This window comes from Scyliorhinus torazame, chromosome 14 (assembly GCF_047496885.1).
Source record: "Scyliorhinus torazame isolate Kashiwa2021f chromosome 14, sScyTor2.1, whole genome shotgun sequence".
NCBI lineage: Eukaryota > Metazoa > Chordata > Chondrichthyes > Carcharhiniformes > Scyliorhinidae > Scyliorhinus > Scyliorhinus torazame.
In genome coordinates, this window is record NC_092720.1 from 136,737,236 (window position 1) to 136,762,663 (window position 25,428).

Here is a 25,428-nt window from a genome sequence, read left to right on the forward strand (position 1 = left end):
CTGAAAGTTGCCACCCAGGTTGATAGGGTTGTGAAGAAGGCCTATGGAGTGTTGGCCTTTATTGGTAGAGGGATTGAGTTCCGGAGTCGGGAGGTCATGTTGCAGCTGTACAGAACTCTGGTACGGCCGCATTTGGAGTATTGCGTACAGTTCTGGTCACCGCATTATAGGAAGGACGTGGCGGCTTTGGAGCGGGTGCAGAGGAGATTTACCAGGATGTTGCCTGGTATGGAGGGAAAATCTTATGAGGAAAGGCTGATGGACTTGAGGTTGTTTTCGTTGGAGAGAAGAAGGTTAAGAGGAGACTTAATAGAGGCATACAAAATGATCAGGGGGTTGGATAGGGTGGACAGTGAGAGCCTTCTCCCGCGGATGGAAATGGCTGGCACGAGGGGACATAACTTTAAACTGAGGGGTAATAGATATAGGACAGAGGTCAGAGGTTGTTCTTTACGCAAAGAGTAGTGAGGCCGTGGAATGCCCTACCTGCTACAGTAGTGAACTCGCCAACATTGAGGGCATTTAAAAGTTTATTGGATAAACATATGGATGATAATGGCATAGTGTAGGTTAGATGGCTTTTGTTTCGGTGCAACATCGTGGGCCGAAGGGCCTGTACTGCGCTGTATTGTTCTATGTTCTATGTTCTAAGTGAAAAGTGGATTCCTGTCACCATCTTAGCACAGACAGGGCCTGTCTCCTACACCATACAAACCCCAGACGATGTAATAGGGAGAAGGCATGCAGATCAACTTTTGACGACAAGAACCAATCGCCAGAGGCAGACCAACAGAGAGTCCAAACCAAATCCAGGACCCTCCTGTTAACCTGATGCCAACCAAACCAATTGGGAAAAACAGCACCTCAGTTGTGAATCAGATACCGAGTCAACCTCCGATCATTACGTCTGTCTCCGGTTAAGATAACCACTGACAATGCTGACACCAAGCCAAAGACAACAGAGGTTGTCACAAGTACTAAAAAGCAGGTGCCCAAGCTTTGCTGACGATAACAGATTTAATTTTGTTTTACCCCATCCTTAAAGCCAATGCGCAGAGTGGACAGGGCAAACCCTTGATCCATCTCGTTGCTTGTTCCAAAACACAATTCAAATTAGGATTGAAGCTAATTCACGATCTCCACAAGAGAGACATACAAGATTCAAACTGACAAGAAAAGGCTCATCTTGGGCTGGATCTGACACTTGATCTTAGCCAAAAGACCAAGAAGCGATCCGGGATTCGCTGACAACCTCACAGAGAATGGCGATCTCCGGAATGTCTGATGTATTGACTGTTGATTGATTGTTCATGTTGCTAATTGATTGTTAATGTTATCCTGTTTATTGTGTCAGAGACCTTTGATTTAAAGGGGGAGGAAATGTTGTGTATTCAATGTATTTTTAGTATTTCCTCACCAGCAGTGCACCACGGTAGCATAGTGGTTAACACTATGGCTTCACAGATCCAGGGTCCCAGGTTCGATTCCCGGCTGGATCACTGTGCAGTCTGCACGTTCTCCCCGTGTCTTTAATGGGTTTCCTCTGGGTGCACCGGTTTCCTCCCACCAGTCCCAAAAGATGAATTGGACATTCTGAATTTTTCCTCTGTGCACCGGAACAGACGCCAGAATGTGGCAACTAGGGGCTTTTCACAGTAACTTCATTGCAGTGTTAATGTATGCCTACTGTGACAATAAAGATTATTATTTATCATTATTATAGCAGCATTATTGCTGAACAGGGGCACTTTATGAGAATGATTGCTTGATGTCATCTCTGCCATTTGCGCGGGCAAACGGGCAGTCTCATGTCGCAGGCTGTTGGTATTAACATCTTCTAAATCCAGCGCTACATTTTGGTTGAACCTCCAAGCCCTGCAGTCTCAGCCTTGAATCCACCACACCCTCTAAGCTACTGGCCATCGTTGCTTTGAAATATATCGCCATTTCTTCACTGTCACAGGTAGTATTGAGGAAGCAGGGGGCTGCAGAAGGATTTGGACAGGCTAGGAGAATGGGCAAAGAAGTGGCAGATGGAATACAAAGTGGAAAAGTGTGAGGTTATGCACTTTGGAAGGAGGAATGGAGGCATAGATTATTTTCTAAATGGGGAAATGCTTAGGAAATCGGAAACACAAAGGGACTTGTGAGTCCTTGTTCAAGATTCTCAAGGTTAACGTGCAGGTTCAGTCGGCACTTAGGGAGGCAAATGCAATGTTAGCATTCATGTCGCAAGGGCTAGAATACAAGACCAGGGATGTACTTCTGAGGCTGTATAGGGCTCTGGTCAGATCCCATTTGGAGTATTGTCAGCAGTTTTGGGCCATGAACAAAGAACAAAGAACAAAGAAATGTACAGCACAGGAACAGGCCCTTCGGCCCTCCAAGCCCGTGCCGACCATACTGCCCGACTAAACTACAATCTTCTACACTTCCTGGGTCCGTATCCTTCTATTCCCATCCTATTCATATATTTGTCAAGATGCCCCTTAAATGTCCCTATCGTCCCTGCCTCCACTACCTCCTCCGGTAGTGAGTTCCAGGCACCCACTACCCTCTGCGTAAAAAACTTGCCTCGTACATCTACTCTAAACTTTGCCCCTCTCACCTTAAACCTATGCCCCCTAGTAATTGACCCCTCTACCCCGGGGAAAAGCCTCTGACTATCCACTCTGTCTATGCCCCTCATAATTTTGTATACAAATGAATCTAAGGAAGGATGTGCTGGCCTTGGAAAGGGTCCAGAGGAGGTTCACAAGAATTATCCCAGTAATGAAGAGCTTGTCGTATGAGGAATGGTTGAGGACCCTGGGTCTGTACCCGTTGGAGTTTAGAAGGATGAGGGTGGATCTTATTGAAACTTACAGGATACTGCGAGGCCTGGATAGAGTGGACGTGGAGGGGTTGTTTCCACTTGGAGGAAAAACTAGAACCAGAGGACACAATCTCAGACTAAACGGACGATCTTTTAAAACAGAGATGAGGAGGAATTTCTTCAGCCAGAAGGTGGTGAATCTGTGGAACTCTTTGCCGCAGAAGAGTGTGGAGGCCAACTCACTGAGTGTATTTAAGACATAGATAGGTTCTTGATTAATAAGGGGATCAGGGGTTATGGGCAGAAGGCAGCAGAATGGGGATGAGAAAAATATCAGTCATGATTGAATGGCGGAGCATACCTGATGATGGGCTGAATGGCCTAATTCTGCTCCCATGTCTTATGGTCACTGGTTCAAAGACCTAGATCCCCTTCATAACAGCATGGTAGGTGTACCTACACCACATGGATTGCAGGGGTTCAAGAAGGCAGCTCACCACCACCTTCTCAAGGGCAATTAGGGATGGGCATATGAATGTCCACATCCCTTCAATGAATAAATAAAAAACACTTATTTGGCCTCATCTAGAGACTGCGTCCAGTTCTGGGTGCCATACTTGAGGAAGGATGTGAAGGCATTGGAAAGAGTACAGAGGAAATTCACAAGAATGATTCCAGGGATAAAGAATGGTAGCTGTGAGGATAGATTGGTGACGTTGAGAGAAGAGAAGGCTGGGCGGAGACCTGGTAAAGGTATTGAAGATCAGGAGGGATATGGACAGGGAACCTGTGTGAAACTGTTCCACTCAGGAGAAGATCAATAACCAGAGGGCACAGATTCAAAATAATTGACAAAAGGAATAAACATTATATGAGGAAAAATGTTTTCACCCAGAGGGTGGTTGGAGTCTGGGACGAACTTCCCGAGAGGGTGGTGGAGGCAGGTTCAATCGAGGTATTGAAAAGGGAATTGGATTGTTATCTGAAAAGAAGGAAAGTACAAGGTTATGGCGATTAGGTAGGATGCTCTTTCAGAGAGCCAGTGGGAACGGGATGGGCAAATGGCCTCTTTCAGCACTGGAAAGAGTCTGTATTTCTGAGAGTCGGTGAAAACCCAAGTTGTCCAATCGTTCCTCCATTGTGACAAACCTCAAAATTCCGATCAGAGGAGAAACAAGTTGTTTATGCACGATGATGCCAGTTTGACCTTATGGTCTCGAAATGAGAATTTGCCATAACTGGCTGTGAAAAATTAGCTTGATGCTCGAAATACACCAAATCTAATGAAAAGGATTAAAAATAGGGTGTGGATTTAAATGAAATATTCTTTGCCAAGTTAAAGACTAGGAATTAGAGAAAAAGGAAATGCAAGCATTGAGTTACGGTGTTTAAATTCTGCTAATCCTACATGTGTATTGACTTTGTTTTGCTTACACCTTTGTAATTATATAATGTCATGTGTAGCTGTGAAACAAAATGCAACGTTTATCTGTGTAGAATGAAAAAAGCCAACTGTTAAAAAGTTAAGTTTGTGTCAAGAAAATTGTTAAGAAACCTTCACCATAATGAAGCTTTCTTTCTTTTGAAGTGATTGTGATGAAACCCAAAAGGAACAAAAAAAACTTACTTTGGTTTTAGATTGGGAGCTCAGGAACTACAGTTGTATTCCTGTGGGTCTGGGGTCACATGTTGGCCAGACCAGGTAAGGACAACAAATTTCCTTCCCTAAATTACTTTACAGTACTTTAACGATGAGATTTTACAACACTTGACAGCAGTTGCCATAGTTACCATCACTGAAATGAACATTCCAGATTTATTAATAAAATTTATACTCTACTATTCCTTTAGCTGTTCAAAATAGACAAAGTACTGAGTGTACCCATCTGGCCCATGCTTGCAAAACTCAAACCACAGTATCAAACACAAATGTCTTTCTGAAACTGGACAACACCTGCTGGATCAATCCTGACTGTGCTCTAAGAATGGCACTGAAAACCAATTTAGAATTGTCAATTGGCTTCACAGTGTGGCTCACTTATGCATGCTAGAAGCCAAAGAAATTCACATAGAGAATTATACTTTGCAGACAGAAGGGAAATGTCTACACATTGCATCTTTTTAAAATAAAAAAAAGCTTGGGGGCAGTCATTCCCTGACTTATCCTCAGGGAAATGCCTCCACTAATCAGAGTTGACCTTCCCGGTTTGAATTTGAATAATGTTGGGCAGTCAACTATTCAATGCTGCGTTCTCCATGGCAATGCCTCCACCGATGAGAGTTCATTGCCAAAGAATCAACACTCTTTCTCATATGGTATAAATTGTTGTTCCGCCATTATTCTCGGTAATTTCTTGCAAGCGGTCATGATGAGTGCAAGATGTAAAACTTTGACAGCCTGTTTCTTTTTTGAGCAGTACAAAAGCTTCCAAATATAACATGAGTTGCTGTTGGATGCTGGAATCAGAACACGAGACATTCAATTAAGGTATGTGTGTATCGTTGGCAAGAACAGTGTTTACTGACTATCCCTAATTTCACATGTGAATGGATAGTTTCACAGTCACCATTTTATTGTATTCCAGATTTATTTAATTGATTGAATTTAAATACCCCAGTAGCTGTTTGATCTCAGATTTTCAAAGCTTCTCGATTTCTCGTCCAGTAATACAAGTCCTCTGCTACTTTACCCTGCTAAATTATTAGATTAGGATAGTTAGAGTTAAATTGGGAAAAGTATTAAGCAGTCTATAGTTGGAAAACATGTGAAATATGGCATAGAGTGAATGTCAATGTGAAATTGGCCCATTCTTCCCGTGCCTGTGTAGGTTTCCTCTAGGTGCCCCAGTTTCGTCCAACAGTCATAAGGTGTGTTGGTTGGGTGGATTGGCCACGCTAAAATTGTCCCTTGATGTTCAAGGATGTGCAGATTAGGTGGGTTTATGGGGCTAGGGCAGGGGTGTGGACCTAGGTGGGGTGCTCTTTCAGAGTCAGTTAAGACCCGATGGGCCAAATGGCCTCCTTCTCCACTGTACGGATTCTATATATTTACTTCCTGTGAACTCAATTCTCCCTTCAAATCTGGACTAATATATGTGCATGTGTTTTACCATTTCCTTTCCATTAGCAATTAATAAACTCACTCTATCTTTAACCCAAGAAAACCTGGTATCTGCGGAAAGAGATCCTTTCTCGATTAAATTGTTCTGCAACCAACAGAGGGGGGTTGAATGGAGTCAGAGAGGCAGTTCGTCCCTCCTCATCCAGGATTGTAACAATTTGTGGGCATCCCAGCAAGCTGGTGACAAATTGAGGGGTACACCCAGATCAACAACTTTGGGAAACCTCACTTGGGGTGGATCATAACCAGTGTGAAGTGACTGTGTACCTGTATGCTTTGAGGCAATCTCCAACATGAGCTGGATGGGGTGAAGCAGACTGCAGCTCATGTCCTATGTTGGATGGTGTGACATAGATTGTAGTATGGTTCACCAGTAAGATGGGCTACACTGGAACATGAAAACATGGGCATTACAGAGCAACTGGGCTGCAAATTAGACACCAAACACTGAATGGAGTGAAGCATATTGCATCGTGAGCAGCAAATACATAATATTAACTTGAAAAAGGTACAAGTAAATCATGTTTCACCAAGAGGAGTGTTTGGGGCTCTGGACAGTAGGGGGGAGGAGCTAAGAGTGTAGCTACTGCATCTTCTGCACTGGCATGAGAGAGGGTGTGGAAATGGGATTGGGATGCCGGGGATGATTGACGAGAGGATCATGGACTCACTGAGGGAACAGTCCCTTAGAACGCTAAAAGGGGAAGGGGGAAAAAATCGGTTCAGGTATTACAGCGCACTGGAGATGGCAAAAATAGCGAAGATGATACATTGAATGTGGAGGCTGGTGAATTGAAGGGTGAGGACAAGGGGAACACAATTGAAGTTCAGGAAGGGCGGGGAAGGGGTGAAGGTGTAAGTACATGAAAATGGATGTATACAGTTGAAGGCCCCATCTACCATAGTGGAGGCGATTTCTCAGTCAAGGGAAACAGAAGCACTGGCATGGAAGGTGGTAACATCTGAATAGATGTGATGAAGTGAGAGAAACTGGAGAATGGAATAGAATTCCTCCAGGAAGAGGGGTTGAGGAAGTTTAGTCAAGAAATGTGTGGGAACCAGTGGGCTTAAAGTGAATATTGGTGAAGAGACATTTCTTGAAAATGGAGATAGAGAAATTGAGGAAGGACAGAGTTGACAAAGCACCATATGAATGTGAGCGGCATGGAAATTGGGAACAATGTTGATGATTTTTCTTAGTGTGGGCAAGACAGGAAATGACACCGATAGAATCATCAATGTCCCAGAATAAGGGGTGAGGGAGGGAGCCTGAATATGATTGGGAAAAAGGGTGTTCTTTGTAACGCATGAAAGGCAGGCACAGAGAGGACCCCCACAGGGGGTTGCCAGCAACAGCTTTTTATGTGGAGGATTTGAGTTGAGTGAAAGGAGAAACTTTTCAATGTGAGAACAAGTTCAGCCAGGTGGAGAAGGGTGATGGTGGGTGAGGATTGATTGGACCTCCATTCACGAAGAAGCAGGGGGCTCACAGGCTGTTTAGGGATGGGATGAGGGTACATAAACATTGGATGTCCATAACGAAAATTAGTGGTTAGTAGTTGTAGAAGGAAATTTAGTGTGCGGATTAGTGGCCCGCTTAAGGGTATTCATTTTTATCTCGTTGCTTAACTATATTTTATAAGAATAGTCACTTGGCAAAGAATGATGGCATACTTAGCCATATTTGACTTTATCCTGTATAAACTTTTTGGAAGGTCATATAATGTAAACAAGCTTTTCTGCAGACAGTATGTTTTGAATTTTGTTTTAGATAAGAAAGAGAGAACATACCAAGATCTGTGTTGTAAAACATGGCTGCGGCAGCTTGTTTTTTTTTGTCTGCAAGGCTTGTTTACTTCATGGAATTAATATATGCTCTTAATCCTGTGAGCACAGTAAGAAGTCTTACAACACCAGGTTAAAGTCCAACAGGTTTGTTTCGATGTCACTAGCTTTCAGAGTGCTGCTCCTTCCTCAGGTGAATGAAGAGGTATGGTCCAGAAACACATATATAGACAGATTCAAAGATGCCAGACAGTGCTTGGAATGCGACCATTAGCAGGTGATTAAATCTTTACAGATCCAGAGATGGGGTAACCCCAGGTTAAAGAGGTGTCAAGCCAGGACAGTTGGTAGGATTTCGCAGGCCAGATGGTGGGGGATGAATGTAATGCGACATGAATCCCAGGTCCCGGTTGAGGCCGCACTCATGTGTGCGGAACCTGGCTATAAGCTTCTGCTCGGCGATTCTGCGTTGTTGCGTGACCTGAAGGCCGCCTTGGAGAATGCTTACCTGGAGATCAGAGGCTGAATGCCCTTGACTGCTGAAGTGTTCCCCGACTGGAAGGGAACATTCCTGCCTGGTGATTGTCGCGCGATGTCCGTTCATTCGTTGTCGCAGCGTCTGCATGGTCTCGCCAATGTACCACGCTTCGGGACATCCTTTCCTGCAGCGTATGAGGTAGACAACGTTGGCCGAGTCGCACGAGAATGTACCGCGTACCTGGTGGGTGGTGTTCTCACGTGTAATGGTGGCATCCATGTCGATGATCTGGCACGTCTTGCAGAGATTGCCATGGCAGGGTTGTGTGGTGTCGTGGTCACTGTTCTGAAGGCTGGGTAGTTTGCTGCAAACAATGGTTTGTTTGAGGTTGCGCGGTTGTTTGAAGGCAAGTAGTGGGGGTGTGGGGATGACCTTGGCAAGATGTTCATCTTGGTCGATGACGTGTTGAAGGCTGTGAAGAAGATGTCGTAGTTTCTCCGCTCCGGGAAAGTACTGGACGACGAAGGGTATTCTGTAGGTTGTGTCCCATGTTTGTCTTCTGAGGAGGTTGGTGCGGTTTTCTGCTGTGGCGCATTGGAACTGTCGATCAACGAGTCGATCGCCATATCCCGTTCGTACGAGGGCATCTTTCAACGTCTGTAGATGTCTGTTACGCTCCTCCTCGTCTGTGCAGATCCTGTGTATACGGAGAGCTTGTCCATAGGGGATGGCTTCTTTAATGTGTTTAGGGTGGAAGCTGGAGAAGTGGAGCATCGTGAGGTTATCCGTGAGTTTGCGGTAAAGGTCTTGTTCAAACTTGTGCATGAAGATGTTGGCGTATTGGGGTGCGAATTTGGTCCCCATGGCTGTTCCGTGCGTCTGGATGAAGAACTTGTTGTCGAAGGTGAAGACGTTGTGATCCAGAATGAAGCGGATGAGTTGCATACCTCTTCATTCACCTGAGGAAGGAGCAGCGCTCCGAAAGCTAGTGACATCGAAACAAACCTGTTGGACTTTAACCTGGTGTTGTAAGACTTCTTACTGTGCTCACCCCAGTCCAACGCCGGCATCTCCACATTAATCCTGTGAGACAGGGGATTCTGGAATGGCCTTTTGACCATCTCAGCCCCCTCCACGATTTGTGTCCAATTTAAATGACCTTTAGCGCAACTTGAAGTGTAGCCATCTGGGATGGCCACTTGCAACCAGGAACAGGGAAGGTCGCAAAGCATAGCGGGAAAAATGGGCAATGCGAGATTCAGGCAGACTCAGAGACTGGAAATGTATATTTGTGAGCGAGGAATCCAGACGGTACCGAAACCCCAACCGATTAGCATTTGATGGACCGATTAGCATTTGATGGTCCATCTCCACCAGACAAAGGACTGGTACTCGAGCGACCGGTACAGTCCCAGACATTTTGGCGCCACTCCCTGTACTAGGGAAGCGTAAACAACAGGGTCAATGACCGCTCGCGACATGCCCAGCCATCAAGGCACCCGTCCTTTATTGGTTCGATTCGAACATAGTGATCAGGGATCACCCAATTAGTGGGGTCCAAACTGAAGGACTGCCCAAAAGAGCACGAAAACCCCCAAGCATAAGAAGAGAGTCCACCACGTGTTCGGTCTCTCTTGGACCTGGTGCTCCGGCAGCGTCCCCTTCCAAGTGCAGCACCACCAGAAGCAAGTTCAAGTTCAACGCCTGTTACCAGACGGATGAGCCTAGCTGAGCAGCAGTTACTTCTGCAGACCCGATAGATCCAGAATCGAACAACAGCCACTGTTCCTCTGACCTAAGCCGGGTGCCTGAAGTTAAGTACAGGTTGTCATAGTCGATAGGTGTAGTTTAACTAGTAGTGTTTATGTTGCATGACTAATTGTGTGTGTGTATAAATAAAGTACCCTTGACCTTGAACTAACTGGTGTTTGGCTCTTTGATCGATAGCCGGTTGAACCTTGTGGTGGTATCATTTGATACCTGGCAACTCTAAGCATTAGAATATAGATATCCAAAGGAAGGAGGGCAACCTCACTGACTGCCATATTTACAGTAGGTAAAAAACATTGCGCTGGTCAAGGAGACACAGCCTGAGTGAGTGAGACACAGACAGAGTGAGAATTTGGTAATTTGGTGCAGTGAGGTAACCAGGAAGGTAAGTAGTTAATCTAATTTTGTTGTTGTTCAGTTAAAGGTGCAGTGTAGATTAGTGTCTGATTGGCTGAAGCTGCCCCCACCTTAATTGCTGAGAGGCAGTTATCTGGCAGTCACTTGAGGCCTGTTAAGGGGCACAAAGGTACACATTGTATTCTTCTCTTTGAAGTTTTAGTGTGAGGCATCCTAACGTCTGTATAAAAGACAGACAGAAAGCGCACTTAGTAAGCATTGCGCTGGTCAAGGAGACACAGCCTGAGTGAGTGAGACACAGACAGAGTGAGAATTTGGTAATTTGGTGCAGTGAGGTAATTCGGTGAAGAGTGGGAGAAGGTGCATTTTCCCGACTGTTTTGTTCTCTCTCCTTCTCCGGGCCTAGTTTTGGGAGCCGTTCGGAGAAGGAGGAGCAGTCTCTGTGAGTATAAAAACCTAACGGTAACTTTGTTTTCCAGTTTTTTCCCCCAAAAGTGACATCAGGGGGAAGCTGTGATCTGATTGGTTGATAGCAAATCTGCCCCAAATTAAAAAAAAACACAGCTAAACTCGTAAACTTAAATTAAACTAATTAATTAATTAGTGATGGCTGGTCAGGTGATGTGCTTGAGCTGCTTGATGTGGGAGCTGGCAGATCCCATTGCGAGCTGCAGCGGCCGCATCTGCAGTAAGTGTTGGCTGCTCGAAGAGCTCCGGCTCAGAGTTGATGAGCTGGAGTCTGAGCTTCAAACACTGAGGCACATCCGGGAGGGGGAGACTTACCTGGACACTGTGTTTCAGGAGGCAGTCACACCTGTCAGAGTAAGTAGTTTAAATCCTGCCAGTGGCCAGGGACAGCAGGGTGTGACTGCAAGTCAGGCAGGTAAAGGGAACTAGCAGTCAGGAACTCAGGAGCCTCAGCCCTTGACCCTGTCCAACAGGTATGAGGCACTTGCTCCCTGTGTGGATGGCGAACAGGGCTGCTGGAAGGATGAGTCAGGTAACCAAGGCACCATGGTTCAGCAGGCCATTCAAGGGGAGGGAGTAAATAGGCAAGTTGTAGTTGTAGGGGATTCTATTATCAGGGGGAGAGATAGTATCCTTTGTGAGCAGGATAAAGAGTCCCGCATGGTACGTTGCCTGCCCGGTGCTAGGGTGCGGGACATCCCTGACTGGCTTGAAAGGATACTGGAGAGGGAGGGGGAGGATCCAGTACCAACAACATAGGCATGTCTAGAAAAGAGGACCTGTTTAGAGATTATAAAGAGCTAGGATTCAAATTAAAAAACAGGTCCTGGCTTCTGGGTGCGGCGATGACCAGCTAAGTCGCACGTTTCGGCAGCTCCCGGTGGAAAGGACTTTTGGGCTCTTAATAGGAGCCCCAACGGCAATTTTAACGGCTAAAAACACTGTGCGGTAAACCAGAAGGGAATCCCCCCTGGACACGGATGGAAAAGGGAGAGGAAAGTGGCCGGATTGCGGTGGATCCTCTAGAGCAGCGGCCAGGAAGGCAGGCACAAAGCAAGATGGCGTCGGAAGGAGGCAGTTTAATATGGGGCCCTGACCAACAAGAGTTCCTGCGGCGTTGCGTGGAAGAACTTAAAAAGGAGATGAAGAAGGAGCTGTTGGCCCCGATATTACAGGCGATTGAAGGGCTAAAGGAGGAGCAAAAGACCCAGGAGCAGGAGCTTCGGGTCGTGAAGGCAAAGGCTGCTGAGAATGAGGACGACATACAAGGCCTGGTGGTGAAGACAGAGATGCACGAGGCACAACACAAAAGGTGTGTGGAAAGGCTGGAGGTGCTGGAGAATAATGCGAGGAGGAAGAATTTAAGGATTCTTGGTCTTCCCGAAGGTGCAGAAGGGGCGGACGTCGGGGCATATGTGAGCATGATGCTGCACTCGTTAATGGGATCGGAGGCCCCGACGGGCCCGTTGGAGGTGGAGAGAGCCTATCGAGTTATGGCGCGAAGACCGAGGGCTGGAGAAATTCCTCGAGCCATAGTGGTGAGATTTCTCCGATATACGAACAGAGAGATGGTCCTCAGATGGGCAAAGAAAACTCGGAGCAGTAGGTGGGAGAACGCGGTGATCCGCGTATATCAAGATTGGAGTGCGGAGGTGGCGAGAAGGAGGGCAAGCTTTAATCGGGCCAAGGCGGTGCTGCACAAAAGGAAGGTTAAATTTGGAATGCTGCAGCCGGCAAGACTGTGGGTCACACATCAAGGGAAATACCACTACTTTGAAACGGCAGAAGAGGTGTGGACATTTATTGTCGAGGAGAAACTGGAATAAGCGGGCTAGAAAAAGAACGTTTGGAACAAAGTGGTGGGGCGAATATGTGGGGTGAAGAGGGGGAAAAGGGGGAAGAGATGATTTCCCAAGTTGTTAATCCTGCGACCCTGTAACTTTTCTCTCTTCCCCATGTCGTGGGGGAGGGAGGGGGGGAGGATGAGGAGCTGAGGGCGCCGGCCATTGGGGGCTTTGTTCCCGTGCTATGGTAATCATGGCGGGAACAGGGAAGCCGGAAGGAGGGGGCCTCGCACAGTGGGAGCCGAGGTCACGGGGGGAAGCCGAGGTCGACCAGAGTTTGCTGACTTCTGGGAGCAACATGGGGGGTGCAATTACGCTAGTGAGGGATCTAGCGGGGGGGGGGGGGGGGGGGTTTAACTGGGTTGCTGTTGCTGGGGAGAAGGGGGAGCTGGTATGGGGTGGGGTGGTCGGGGCGGGAGGGCACCGTTGGGGGGAGATACGGCTACGTGGGAACCGGGTGAGGAGCTGGATTGAAAAAGGAGATGGCTAGTCGACAAGGTGGGGGGGGGGGGGGGGGTAAAGAGCCCCCCAACCCGGCTGATCACGTGGAATGTGAGAGGGCTGAACGGGCCGATAAAGAGGGCATGGGTACTCGCACACCTAAAGAAACTTAAGGCAGATGTGGTTATACTGCAGGAGACGCATCTGAAACTGATAGACCAGGTCAGACTACGCAAAGGATGGGTGGGGCAGGTGTTTCATTCGGGGCTAGACGCAAAAAACAGGGGGGTGGCTATACTAGTGGGGAAGCGGGTAATGTTTGAGGCAAAGACCATAGTGGCGGATAGTGGGGGCAGATATGTGGTGGTTAGTGGCAAATTGCAAGGGGAGGCGGTGGTCTTAGTGAACGTATATGCCCCAAACTGGGATGATGCCAACTTTATGAGGCGTATGTTAGGACGTATCCCGGACCTAGAGATGGGGAAGTTGGTAATGGGTGGAGATTTTAATACGGTACTGGACCCAGGGCTGGACAGATAGAGGTCCAGGACCGGAAGGAGGCCGGCTGCAGCTAGGGTGCTTAAGGACTTTATGGAGCAGATGGGAGGAGTAGACCCCTGGAGATTTAGTTGACCTAGGAGTAAGGAGTTTTCGTTTTTCTCCTATGTCCACAAAGTTTATTCACGGATAGACTTTTTTGTTTTGGGAAGGGCACTGATCCCGAAGGTGACGGGGACGGAGTACACGGCAATAGCTATTTTGGATCACGCTCCACATTGGGTGGACCTGGAGATAGGGGAGGAAAAAGAACAGCGTCCACCCTGGAGAATGGACATGGGATTATTGGCAGATGAGGGGGTGTGTTTAAGGGTGAGGGGGTGTATTGAAAGGTACTTGGAACTCAATGATAATGGGGAGGTTCAGGTGGGAGTGGTCTGGGAGGCGCTGAAGGCAGTGGTTAGAGGGGAGCTGATATCTATTAGGGCACATAAAGGAAAGCAGGAGGGTAGGGAAAGGGAGCGGTTGTTGAAAGAACTTCTGAGGGTGGACAGACAATATGCGGAGGCACCGGAGGAGGGACTGTAAAGGCTACATGTAGAATTTGACTTGTTGACTACGGATAATTCAGAGGCACAATGGAGGAAGGCACAGGGTGTACAGTACGAATATGGGGAGGAGAGCAGGTTGCTGGCCCACCAACTGAGGAAAAGGGGAGCAGTGAGGGAGATAGGGGGGGTGAGAGATGAGGAGGGAGAGATGGAGCGGGGAGCGGAGAGAGTGAATGGAGTGTTCAAGGCATTTTATGAAAGATTATATGAAGCTCAGCCCCCGGATGGGAAGGAGAGAATGCTTTCTGGATCAGCTGGAATTTCCTAAGGTGGAGGAGCAGGAGAGGGCGGGACTGGGAGCACAGATTGAGATGGAGGAAGTAGTGAAAGGGATTGGGAGCATGCAGGCGGGGAAGGCCCCGCAGATTCCCCGCAAGGGACCAGACAGATTCCCAGTTGAATTCTATAGGAAATATATGGACTTGCTGGCCCCGCTACTGATGAGGACCTTTAATGAGGCGAGGGAAAGGGGGCAGCTGCCCCGGACTATGTCAGAGGCAACGATATCGCTCCTCCTAAAGAAGGAAAAAGACCCGCTGCAATGCGGGTCCTATAGGCCTATTTCCCTCCTGAATGTGGACGCTAAGATTCTGGTGTCCCGGGGGTGGTTCATGAGGACCAAACTGGGTTTGTGAAGGGGAGACAGCTGAATACAAATATACGGAGGCTGCTAGGGGTAATGATGATGCCCCCACCAGAGGGGGAAGCGGAGATAGTGGTGGCGATGGATGCCGAGAAAGCATTTGATAGAGTGGAGTGGGATTATTTGTGGGAGGTGCTGAGGAGATTTGGTTTGGGGGATGGGTATATCAGGTGGATACAGTTGCTGTATAGGGCCCCGATGGCGAGCGTGGTCACGAATGGACGGGGATCTGATTATTTTCGGCTCCATAGAGGGACGAGGCAGGGATGTCCTCTGTCCCCGTTATTGTTTGCACTGGCGATTGAGCCCCTGGCCATAGCATTGAGGGGTTCCAGGAAGTAGAGGGGAGTACTCAGGGGAGGAGAAGAACTCCGGGTATTTCTGTATGCGGATGATTTGTTGCTATATGTGGCGGACCCGGCGGAGGGGATGCCAGAGATAATGCGGATACTTGGGGAGTTTGGGGATTTTTCAAGGTATAAATTGAACATGGGGAAAAGTGAGTTGTTTGTGGAGCATCCAGGGGAGCAGAGCAGAGAAATAGAGGATTTACCGTTGAGGAAGGTAACAAGGGACTTTCGGTACTTGGGGATCCAGATAGCCAAGAATTGGGGTACATTACATAGGCTTAATTTAACGCGGTTGGTGGAACAGGTGGAGGAGGACTTTAAGAGATGGGACATGGTGTCCCTGTCACTGGCAGGGAGGGTGCAGGCGGTTAAAATGGTGGTCCTCCCGAGATTCCTTTTTGTGTTTCAGTGCCTCCCGGTGGTGGTCACGAAGGCTTTTTTCAAAAGAATCGAGAAGAGTATTATGAGTTTTGTGTGGGCCGGGAAGACCCCGAGAGTGAGGAGGGAATTTTTGCAGCGTAGTAGGGACGGGGGGGGGGGGGGGGGGGGGTGCACTACCGAGCCTAAGTGAGTACTACTGGGCCGCCAATATGTCAATGGTGTGTAAGTGGATGGGAGAAGAGGAGGGAGCGGCGTGGAAGAGATTGGAGAGGGCGTCCTGCAGTGGGACTAGCCTACAAGCTATGGTGACGGCGCCGTTGCCGTTCTCACCGAAGAAATACACCACAAGCCCGGTGGTGGTGGCTACATTGAAAATTTGGGGGCAGTGGAGACGGCATGGGGAAAGACGGGAGCCTCGGTGCGGTCCCCGATAAGAAATAACCATAGGTTTGTTCCGGGGAGAATGGATGGGGGATTTGGAGCATGGCAAAGGGCAGGGGTAGTACAATTGAGAGATCTGTTCGTAGATGGGACGTTTGCGAGTCTGGGAGCGCTGACGGAAAAATATGGGTTGCCCCAAGGGAATGCATTTCGGTATATGCAACTGAGGGCTTTTGCGAGGCAACAGGTGAGGGAATTCCCGCAGCTCCCGACGCAGGAGGTGCAGGATAGAGTGATCTCAGAGACATGGGTGGGGGATGGTAAGGTGTCGGACATATATAGGGAAATGAGGGACAAGGGGGAGATCATGGTAGATGAGCTGAAAGGGAAATGGGAAGAAGAGCTGGGGGAGGAGATTGAGGAGGGGCTGTGGGCTGATGCCCTACGTAGGGTAAACTCTTCGTCCTCGTGTGCCAGGCTAAGCCTGATACAATTTAAGGTGTTACACAGGGCGCATATGACTGGAGCACGGCTCAGTAAATTTTTTGGGGTAGAGGATAGGTGTGCGAGATGCTCGAGAAGCCCAGTGAATCACACCCACATGTTCTGGTCATGCCCGGCACGACAGGGGTTTTGGGTGGGGGTGGCAAAGGTGCTTTCGAAGGTGGTGGGGGTCCGGGTCGAACCAAGCTGAGGGTTGGCTATATTTGGGGTTGCAGAAGAGCCGGGAGTGCAGGAGGCGAGAGAGGCTGATGTTTTGGCCTTTGCGTCCCTAGTAGCCCGGCGCAGGATATTGTTAATGTGGAAGGAAGCCAAACCCCTGGGTGTGGAGACCTGGATAAACGACATGGCAGGGTTTATAAAGTTAGAACGGATTAAGTTCGTACTAAGGGGTTCGGCTCAAGGGTTCACCAGGCGGTGGCAACCGTTCGTCGACTACCTCACAGAAAGATAGAGGGAATAGAAAAGAAGAAGACAACAGCAGCAACCCAGGAGAGGTTACGATAGTCCCTATCCCACAAAATATGACAGTGTATGGAAAGGCTCAGTAAACCAAGGTCCACCACACTAAGAACACAAAAAGGGACGGTCAATAGAGAATTAAAGGTGCTATATTTAAATGCGCGCAGTGTACGGAACAAGGTAGATGAGCTTGTGGCCCAGATTGTGACTGGCAGGTATGATGTGGTAGGCATCACAGAGACGTGATTGCAAGGGGTTCAGGACTGGCATTTAAACATCCAGGGATTCACAACCTATCGAAAAGACAGAGAGGTGGGCAGAGGGGGCGGGGTTGCCTTGTTTTTTAGGAATGAAATTAAATCAATAGCACTAAACGACATAGGGTCAGATGATGTGGAGTCTGTGTGGGTAGAGTTGAGGAACCACAAAGGCAAAAAAACATAATGGGAGTTATGTACAGGCCTCTTAACAGTGGTCAGGACCAGGGGCACAAAATGCACCACGAAATAGAAAGTGCATGTCAGAAAGGCAAGGTCACAGTGATCATGGGGGACTTCAATATGCAGGTGGACTGGGTAAATAATGCTGCCAGTGGACACAAAGGGAAGGGTAGCTCGGAAGTTATAGAACATAGAAAAATACAGCACAGAACAGGCCCTTCGGCCCAAGATGTTGTGCCGAACCTTTGTCCTAGATTAATCATAGATTAACATACAATTTACAGTGCAGAAGGAGGCCATTCGGGCCATCGTGTCTGCACCGGCTCTTGGAAAGAGCACCCTACCCAAGATCTACACCTTCACCATATCCCCATAACCCAGTAACCCCACCCACACTAAGGGCAATTTTGGACACTAAGGGCAATTTATCATGGCCAATCCACCTAACCTGCACATCTTTGGACTGCAGGAGGAAACTGGAGCACCCGGAGGAAACCCACGCACACACGGGGAGGATGTGCAGACTCCACACAGACAGTGACCCAAGCCGGAATCGAACCTGGGACCATGGAGCTGTGAAGCAATTGTGCTATCCTCAATGCTACCATGCTGCCCTTAAGAACAAATTAATCTACACTATATCATTCTACTGTAATCCATGTACCTATCCAATAGCTGCTTGAAGGTCCCTAATGTTTCCGACTCAACTACTTCCACAGGCAGTGCATTCCATGCCCCCACTACTCTCTGGGTAAAGAACCTGCCTCTGACATCCCCCCTATATCTTCCACCATTCACCTTAAATTTATGTCCTCTTGTAATGGTTTGTTCCACCCAGGGAAAAAGTCTGACTGTCTACTCTATCCCCCTGATCATCTTATAAACCTCTTATCAAGTCGCCCCTCATCCTTCTCCGTTCTAATGAGAAAAGGCCTAGCACCCTCAAACCTTCCTCATAAGACCGACTCTCCATTCCAGGCAACATCCTGGTAAATCTCCTTTGCACCTTTTCCAAAGCTTCCACATCCTTCCTAAAATGGGGTGACCAGAACGGTACACAGTACTCCAAATGTGGCCTTACCAAAGTTTTGTACAGCTGCATCATCACCTCACAGTTCTTAAATTCAATCCCTCTGTTAATGAACGCTAGCACACCATAGGCCTTCTTCACAGGTCTATCCACTTGAGTGGCAACTTTCAAAGATGTATGAACATAGACCCCAAGATCTCGCTGCTCCTCCACATTGCCAAGCACCCTACCTTTAACCCTGTATTCCACATTCATATTTGCCCTTCCAAAATGGACAACTTCACACTTTTCAGGGTTAAACTCCATCTGCCACTTCTCAGCCCAGCTCTGCATCCTATCTATGTCTCTTTGCAGCCGACAACAGCCCTCCTCACTATCCACAACTCCACCAAGCTTTCGCTTGCTTTGGGGGGGGGGGGGGGGGGTAGTCGAAAGCGCATTTAAAAGTGAGAAGTTACCAACCTCACCCTGTGAAAGATCGCTTAAGTTTTCCACATCACTGCAGTAAGTTACACACAGGCCAGTTACTTCAGCGTGTGGGTTAATGCTGTGAGACAGGAAGCTGAACTGCAGAGACTAACGGCAGAGGACTGGCTGCCTGGTGGAGAGGCTCAGTGACACCGCCCAGTGAATGCGAAAGCTCTCACCACAAGCCGCCAGCACAACTCGACCCCGACACTGCTAACGGTGCAAGCTCACAGCCTGTGTCCCCAGCACCAGCAATGGGTTCTTCCGCTCACAAAGGTAAATGACTGATTTGACCCCAATCTTCCTCTCTCTCTCTAACCATACCCCCCCCTTTCCCTCCCCTCTCTAACCATACCCCCCCTTTCCCTCCCCGCTCTAACCATACTCCCTCCCCCCCCCCTTTCTGTCTTTGTCTATTTCGAAGTTCCTGTTTGCGGAGTTTCGTGAAAACCCAAAATGTGTGTCTCCCCCGCCCCCGCCCGTTATTGTTGGAATTATTTTTCAACTTTACAGCAGGAATACCCTCCCCCCCCCCTCTCCCCGTTCACAAAGCTGGTGGGTTGAATTGTGAGCCAGGGGTCCTCTCTCTCACCCCTCCCCTCGGACTGGGAGCTGGAGTAAATATCCAATTAAACCTCTCTCCGCTGAGGTTAGTGTCTGGCTATAGGCCGGAGCTGATGATTCCCGGTCCCGCCACCGACCCCTGGCCTTTAATGTAGAAACAAAACCATTGTAAAGTGCTTTGAAAACGAGCTTTTAATAAAAAAAAATCCCCTTTTCTTGGCCACCTCTATCATTGAAAAACCACAGCATTGCGAAGTTGATGAAGAGCTTATCGAAATAGTACCAGGTGTAGGCCATTCGACCCCTCGCTCGAGCCTGTTCTGCCATTCAGTCAGATCATGGCCCCAGGTTCATTTTCCTGCCTATTCCCCAGAGAGCGAGTGAGAGTGGGTGGGGTGGGGGAGCAATGTGAAACCTTCCTGTGGTGGATGGGGTATTTTCTGAACTCCATCAGCAGGTTGGTTCTGAAAGACTGAAAAGTTGTTGTCATGACAATAATAACTTTGACTGCTGCAGACCCTGATCCTCCAGTGGGAAATTTATGGGGGAAAAAACATTCTGGAGGGCTGATGAGCATTTGGCTCAGAATTTACCGGGATAAAGCCACATTACACAGTAGTATTCATGTATAGATTTCTGCAGAGGGAATGGTGGCATTGAGAGTTGTGAATCGCTACAGTATGCAAAATCTAGCCCCACAAAAATGGCCCTGTGGGGTTCAAGAAACTGCTATGTTTCGTCTTAAAGTCACCACAAAGTTAGGGCTGGTACTTGACGAGGCAAGGACATTTTAAATTCTGTCATGTGCTACAACCTCTCCAGGCCCTGAAATCAAATTATTGAAACTGGTGTCTCATTCTTGCAGGTAGTACATTGTTTCCAGAGGATTTTTACATTTATATTATTTTACTTACTTTACTAATTTACCTAATTTCCTTCTCCATCATTCTTCCGTTCTTTGCTCGATCCGTCAATATCATTTGTTAAGCAGATAGACAGTTGGTCCATTGGCCACTGAAATCCTAGATGCTATTGATGTGCCCTCACCAACAATTTGTAGCACAAAATATTTCTCATGCTTCAGCTCAAACACAATCTTACAGCTGGGATGCTCCACCCGAGGAAACTCTTGGCTAATTTACATCTTGGCAATTAGAACAGTGAATCAGAAACTAGTTGGTGATAAGATGCTGATGTTGGGGGATTCATTGATGGTAAGACCATTGCATGCAAAAGGAAGATGGTTAGATTCTCTCTTGTTGGCAGTGATCACTGCTTGGCACTTGTGTGGCGCAAATGTTATTGATCATTTATCAGCCCAAGATTGCCCTTGCAGCATGCAAACACCAACTGCTTCAGTATTCGAGGAGTCGCAAATGGTGCTGAATATTGTGCAGTCAGCAGTGAACATCCCCATTTCTGACCTTATGATAGAGGGAAGGTCATTGATGAAGCAGCTGAAGATGATTGAACCTAGGATACTATCCCAAGGAACTCCTGCAGTGATGTCCTGTGTCTGTGTGGATTGACACAGCAACCATAACCGTCTTCCTTTGTGTGAGGTAAGACTCCAACCAGCGGAGAGTTTCCCCCCTGATTCCCATTGACTTCAGTGTTGCCAGAGCTCATTGATACTACACTTGGCCAAATGCTGCCATGATATCAAGGGCAGCCACTCTGGACTGAATAGAGGGGAAACCATTTAGCTCCACCAGCCTATTGTACTGTTCACCTTGGCCCCATATCCCTTAGTATCTTTAGCTAAAAATCCACCAAACCCAGATTAAAGTTAACAATTAATCTCGCATTAATTGCCATTTCATAAAATCATAGAATTTACAGTGCAGAAGGAGGCCATTTGGCCCATCGAATCGGCACTGGCTCTTGGAAAGTGCACCCTACTTAAGGCCACGCCCACACCCTATCACCGTAATCGAGTAACCCAACCTAACCTTTTTGGACACTGAGGGGCAAATTAGCATGACCAATCCACCTAACCTGCACATCTTTGGACTGTGGGAGGAAACCGGAGCCCCTGGAGGAAACTCACACAGACACGTGGAGAAAGTGAAAACTCCACACAGTCACCCGAAGGAGAATTTCAAACTTCTATCACCCTTGCAGGTAGAAGTGTTTCCTTAATACACTCCTGAAACTTTAGGCTATGTCCCTATGGGGGATACTAGGGAGGCGTCAAGTATAATGGAACAACGGTTTATTGGTAACAAGTAAAGGTAAACTATACAAGGCACAGAGTCACTGAACAGGTCTTCACACTCTGGCTCGCGGTACACTCTGCCCGGGACCCCACTTCCGGGCCCCGTGCTTCTTCCCCATTCGTTGGGGTTCGGGTGCTCCCACATGATACACTCTGAGCCAGTTAGGTGGACCATGTGGGCTTGTCCTTTAAAGAGGCAATAACATATTTACAGAACAGGTTATGCACAGTTACTATCTACAATAAAAAGATAGAGAAACACAAGGGGAGCGAGCCCGTAATAGTTAATCTCAATTGTGGTGTTCTTTGTGTTGCTAATTTTAGGATGGTTGGCGTAGTGTTCACAAAGACCACAAATAGCTTTTAATTTGAACAAAGCTATAAATTAATTAACATTATTTAATTTGATTCAACACTTACTCCTATTGTTCTGGGCCAGGGTTTAGAGAACCCCAAAGTGTATCATGGAGTTCACCTGACCCACAACGTTTACTAGATTGTGTCATGGGGAGCACACGGCCCACTCTACAGGTGTGGTACAGCAAAAATGGAAAAGTATTTTTTAAAGCAAAACAATGTTTATTCTATGAACTCAAGTTAACCTTTTTAAAACATACAGTGAACATCTTAGCAAACATTAATTCAAATACAACCCCCAAATAATACAACACTAAGTAATCCTTTAAGCTTTCCTTTTAACATCCATAAGACTTAAAACACCTTTTACCAGAAGCACATTAGGTTAAAGTCACTACTGTTATTAGTTTTAAATCACCAGGATCGATTTACAGTCTTTAGGTTACAGAGAGAGACTCTAATACGCCTTCTGGCTGTGACTGCAGATATCCAGCTCTGAAAACGAAACTAAAACACACCCTACAGCAAACAGCCTAAAACAAAAGTAAAAAGCTGACAGACAGCCCAGCTCCACACACTCTCTGCCATCACTGCAATAATAAACACCCATTTCTTAAAGGTACTCTCACTACAGATATTTATATACATACCCATTTATAAACACCATTTCTTAAAGGTACTCTCAGATGACACTATATATTACATAGTTGATAATAAACATAGAATCTACACTCAGCAACTACTAATCTCTACACTATTACATAAACTGTGACCTGCTCTCACTCACACTGGGCGGGATTCTCTCACCCCTGGGCCGGGCCGGAGAATCGCCGTGACCGGCGCAAATCGCGCCACTCCGCCCCGACGCCGGGACGCGATTCTCCGGAGAGTGGAGAATCGGTGCCATTGGCACCGGCGCGGCGCCGGTTGGGGGCTGCTCTGTGCGGCCCCCCTTGGCGGTTATCTGCCCGGGATGGGCCGAGCGGCCGTACAAAAAAACCCAAGTTTTGTTGTAACTTGGTCTTACCCAGCGGGACCTCGGCATGGAAGGATCCAGAGGTGGCCTGTTTGTGGGGGGGGGGTCTCCGCTGTGGCCTGTCCTGCGATCGTGGCCCACCGATTGGTGGGCCGGCCTCTCGGGCTGGGGGCCTCCTTTGTTACGCACCGGCCCCTGTAGTCCTATGCCATGTTGCATTGGGGCCAGCACAGAGAAGGGAGACACCGGAATGCACAGAAATTTCACTGGTCCCACTGCGCATGCGCAGACCCGCGGCGCCCATCTGACGCCGGGATCGGCAACTGGAGCGGCGTGGGTCACTCCAGTGCCATGCTGGCCGCCTGTAGGGGTCAGAATTGCTGCTCCTGAGGCCACGTTGACGCCGTTGGGAAACGCAACACCGTTTACGACGGCGTTAATGCTTAACCTCAGGATCAGAGACTCCCGCCCACTATCTTTCCTTCAGTCTGTACTCTAGCTTTCTCCTCAACCTCTCACCCACAAAGTTTAGCATCAATGCCTTTACATAGTTGTACATCTAGCTCCCTCTAGTGGTTGATTTAGACATTACATTAACCCTGACAGTTCATTACATTTATGAAAATGTCACATCCCCCTTTCTTTAAGTTAGAAACTTTGTAACATTTTTTCTTTGAACATTACATGAGCGAGCATGAATCATTAACTTGTTTTTACATTCAGTTGCAAAATACATGTTAAATCACATTGGTGATGACAGCTGAATAGTTGTTACAGTCATTACAAATTCAGTCTGTTCGGTGGTTTCCTTGTTCTCGTTGATCTTCTTAGTGGTTTTGTCAAAGTATGCAAGTTTTGTCAAAGTATGCAAGTTATCTTCCAAATTGTCTTGATGCATTGGTGATAATGAAGGATTAGGAAAGTAAATGTCTTTGAAGATAGCTTCCTGAGCTATGCTGATCTCGAGTTTGAGATGGAACATGGTTTTTTATTTGCAGTAATGCTCTTCTATTTCTTCTAAACATTGAACCTTGTTCCGTCTGAACCAAATACGATCTGGGTGCAACTTGTCTTAAAACTTTAGCAAAATGTTGCCATCCACCTTCAGGATTTTTATACGAATGTTGTCTCCTTCTTTCAACTTTGATAAAGGTTTTGTGTGCTTGTTGTAATACTCTTTTTGATTTTGTGTTTGTAACCTTGGGTGGTTATGTATTTCATGATCATCCATGTTTTGAACTGTGATCTCTGGTAACGTGGTGCGAATTTTTCTTCCCACCAACATCTGGGCAGGCGAGAAACCTGATGACAGTGGGGTAACTCTGTATGTCAGCAGTGCCAAATATAAGTCTTTGTTGTCATTGAGTGCTTTAGTGAATATTGTTTTGACTATTCCTACGCCTTTCTCTGCTTTGCCATTAGATTGGGGTACAATGGGCTTGATGTGATGTGATTTAAAATTATAACGTTCTGAAAATTGTGCCCACTCCCAGCTGGTGAAGCAAGGACAATTGTCAGACGACATGTAATGGAATTCCATAGTGTGAGGAAACACAGATTTTGCTGCTCGTATTACAGATCTCGTCATTGAATCATTCAGCATAATCACCTCAGGATAGTTGGAATAGTAGTCAATTATGACTAGATAGTCATGACCTTTAAACTAGAATACATCCATACCAACTTTGATCCATGGATTGGTGATGAGTTCATTTTCTTCCAAACTCTCTTTGCATTGCACGGATTGATGCATCTGACAAATGCTGCATTCCTTGTCCACATCCTTTGTTGATTCCAGGCCAGTACACAGACTGTCTTGCTCGTCTACGAAATGTTTCAATACCGTGGTAACCCTTGTGTATCTGTTCCAAGATACCTTGTCGGAGTCATGAAGGAATAACTGTTCTGTCTCCTTTGAGTATGAATCACTTAATTTCTCTGAGGTCATCTTTGATACTGCGAAAAGCGGTGGAACATCCAAATGGCCATCTTTCTTTGAGGTATTTGATTACCCTTTGGAGTGTCAAGTCCTTTTCTGTTTATTCTCTTATGATTCGTAGCGTTTTGTCAGACACTGGTAGCATCTCAGCAACTATTGAAGCTTGTGCTTCCACAATGTGTACTATATCTGACACTGGTATCAGTATCATTTGTAGCTCTGATAGGGTATCAGTGACAACTAAGTCTTTTCCTGGCTCTTGAAGCTGGTCATTCGAAGTCTTAGTTGTCTGTATCCTGTCAACTATGCTTAATTTATCGCAAGCATCCACCCCAAGTAGCGATGATTTATCATCTTCCACTATTTCAAAGTCGATTGACATTTTGATATCACCATTCCAAACAATGCGACAGCAGGAATCTCTCGTGGCAATGGTATTTCCATTATAGTCGGTCAATCGACAGATTGATTTCTGCATTTGCAGTGTACTGTATGTGTACCTCAAATTATTTTCAGTTGTTAAATTTGTG

General features: G+C 47.1%; 1 protein-coding gene and 1 long non-coding RNA gene across 2 annotated transcripts in view; one reads left to right on the forward strand and one right to left on the reverse strand.

Moving 5' to 3' along the window:
• LOC140390073 (uncharacterized) overlaps positions 1 to 18,929 on the reverse strand; it is a 53,975-nt gene extending 35,046 nt beyond the window's left edge. The window contains exon 1 of the long non-coding RNA XR_011934550.1: positions 18,839 to 18,929. This is a non-coding gene — a long non-coding RNA (uncharacterized lncRNA). The remainder of the gene's footprint in view (positions 1 to 18,838) is intronic.
• Positions 18,930 to 18,951: 22 nt separating this feature from the next.
• LOC140390072 (lactosylceramide 4-alpha-galactosyltransferase-like) overlaps positions 18,952 to 25,428 on the forward strand; it is a 139,932-nt gene continuing 133,455 nt past the window's right edge. The window contains exon 1 of the mRNA XM_072474948.1: positions 18,952 to 19,120. Within this exon, the coding sequence (XP_072331049.1) occupies positions 19,099 to 19,120 (22 nt within the window). The 5' untranslated portion in view covers positions 18,952 to 19,098. The remainder of the gene's footprint in view (positions 19,121 to 25,428) is intronic.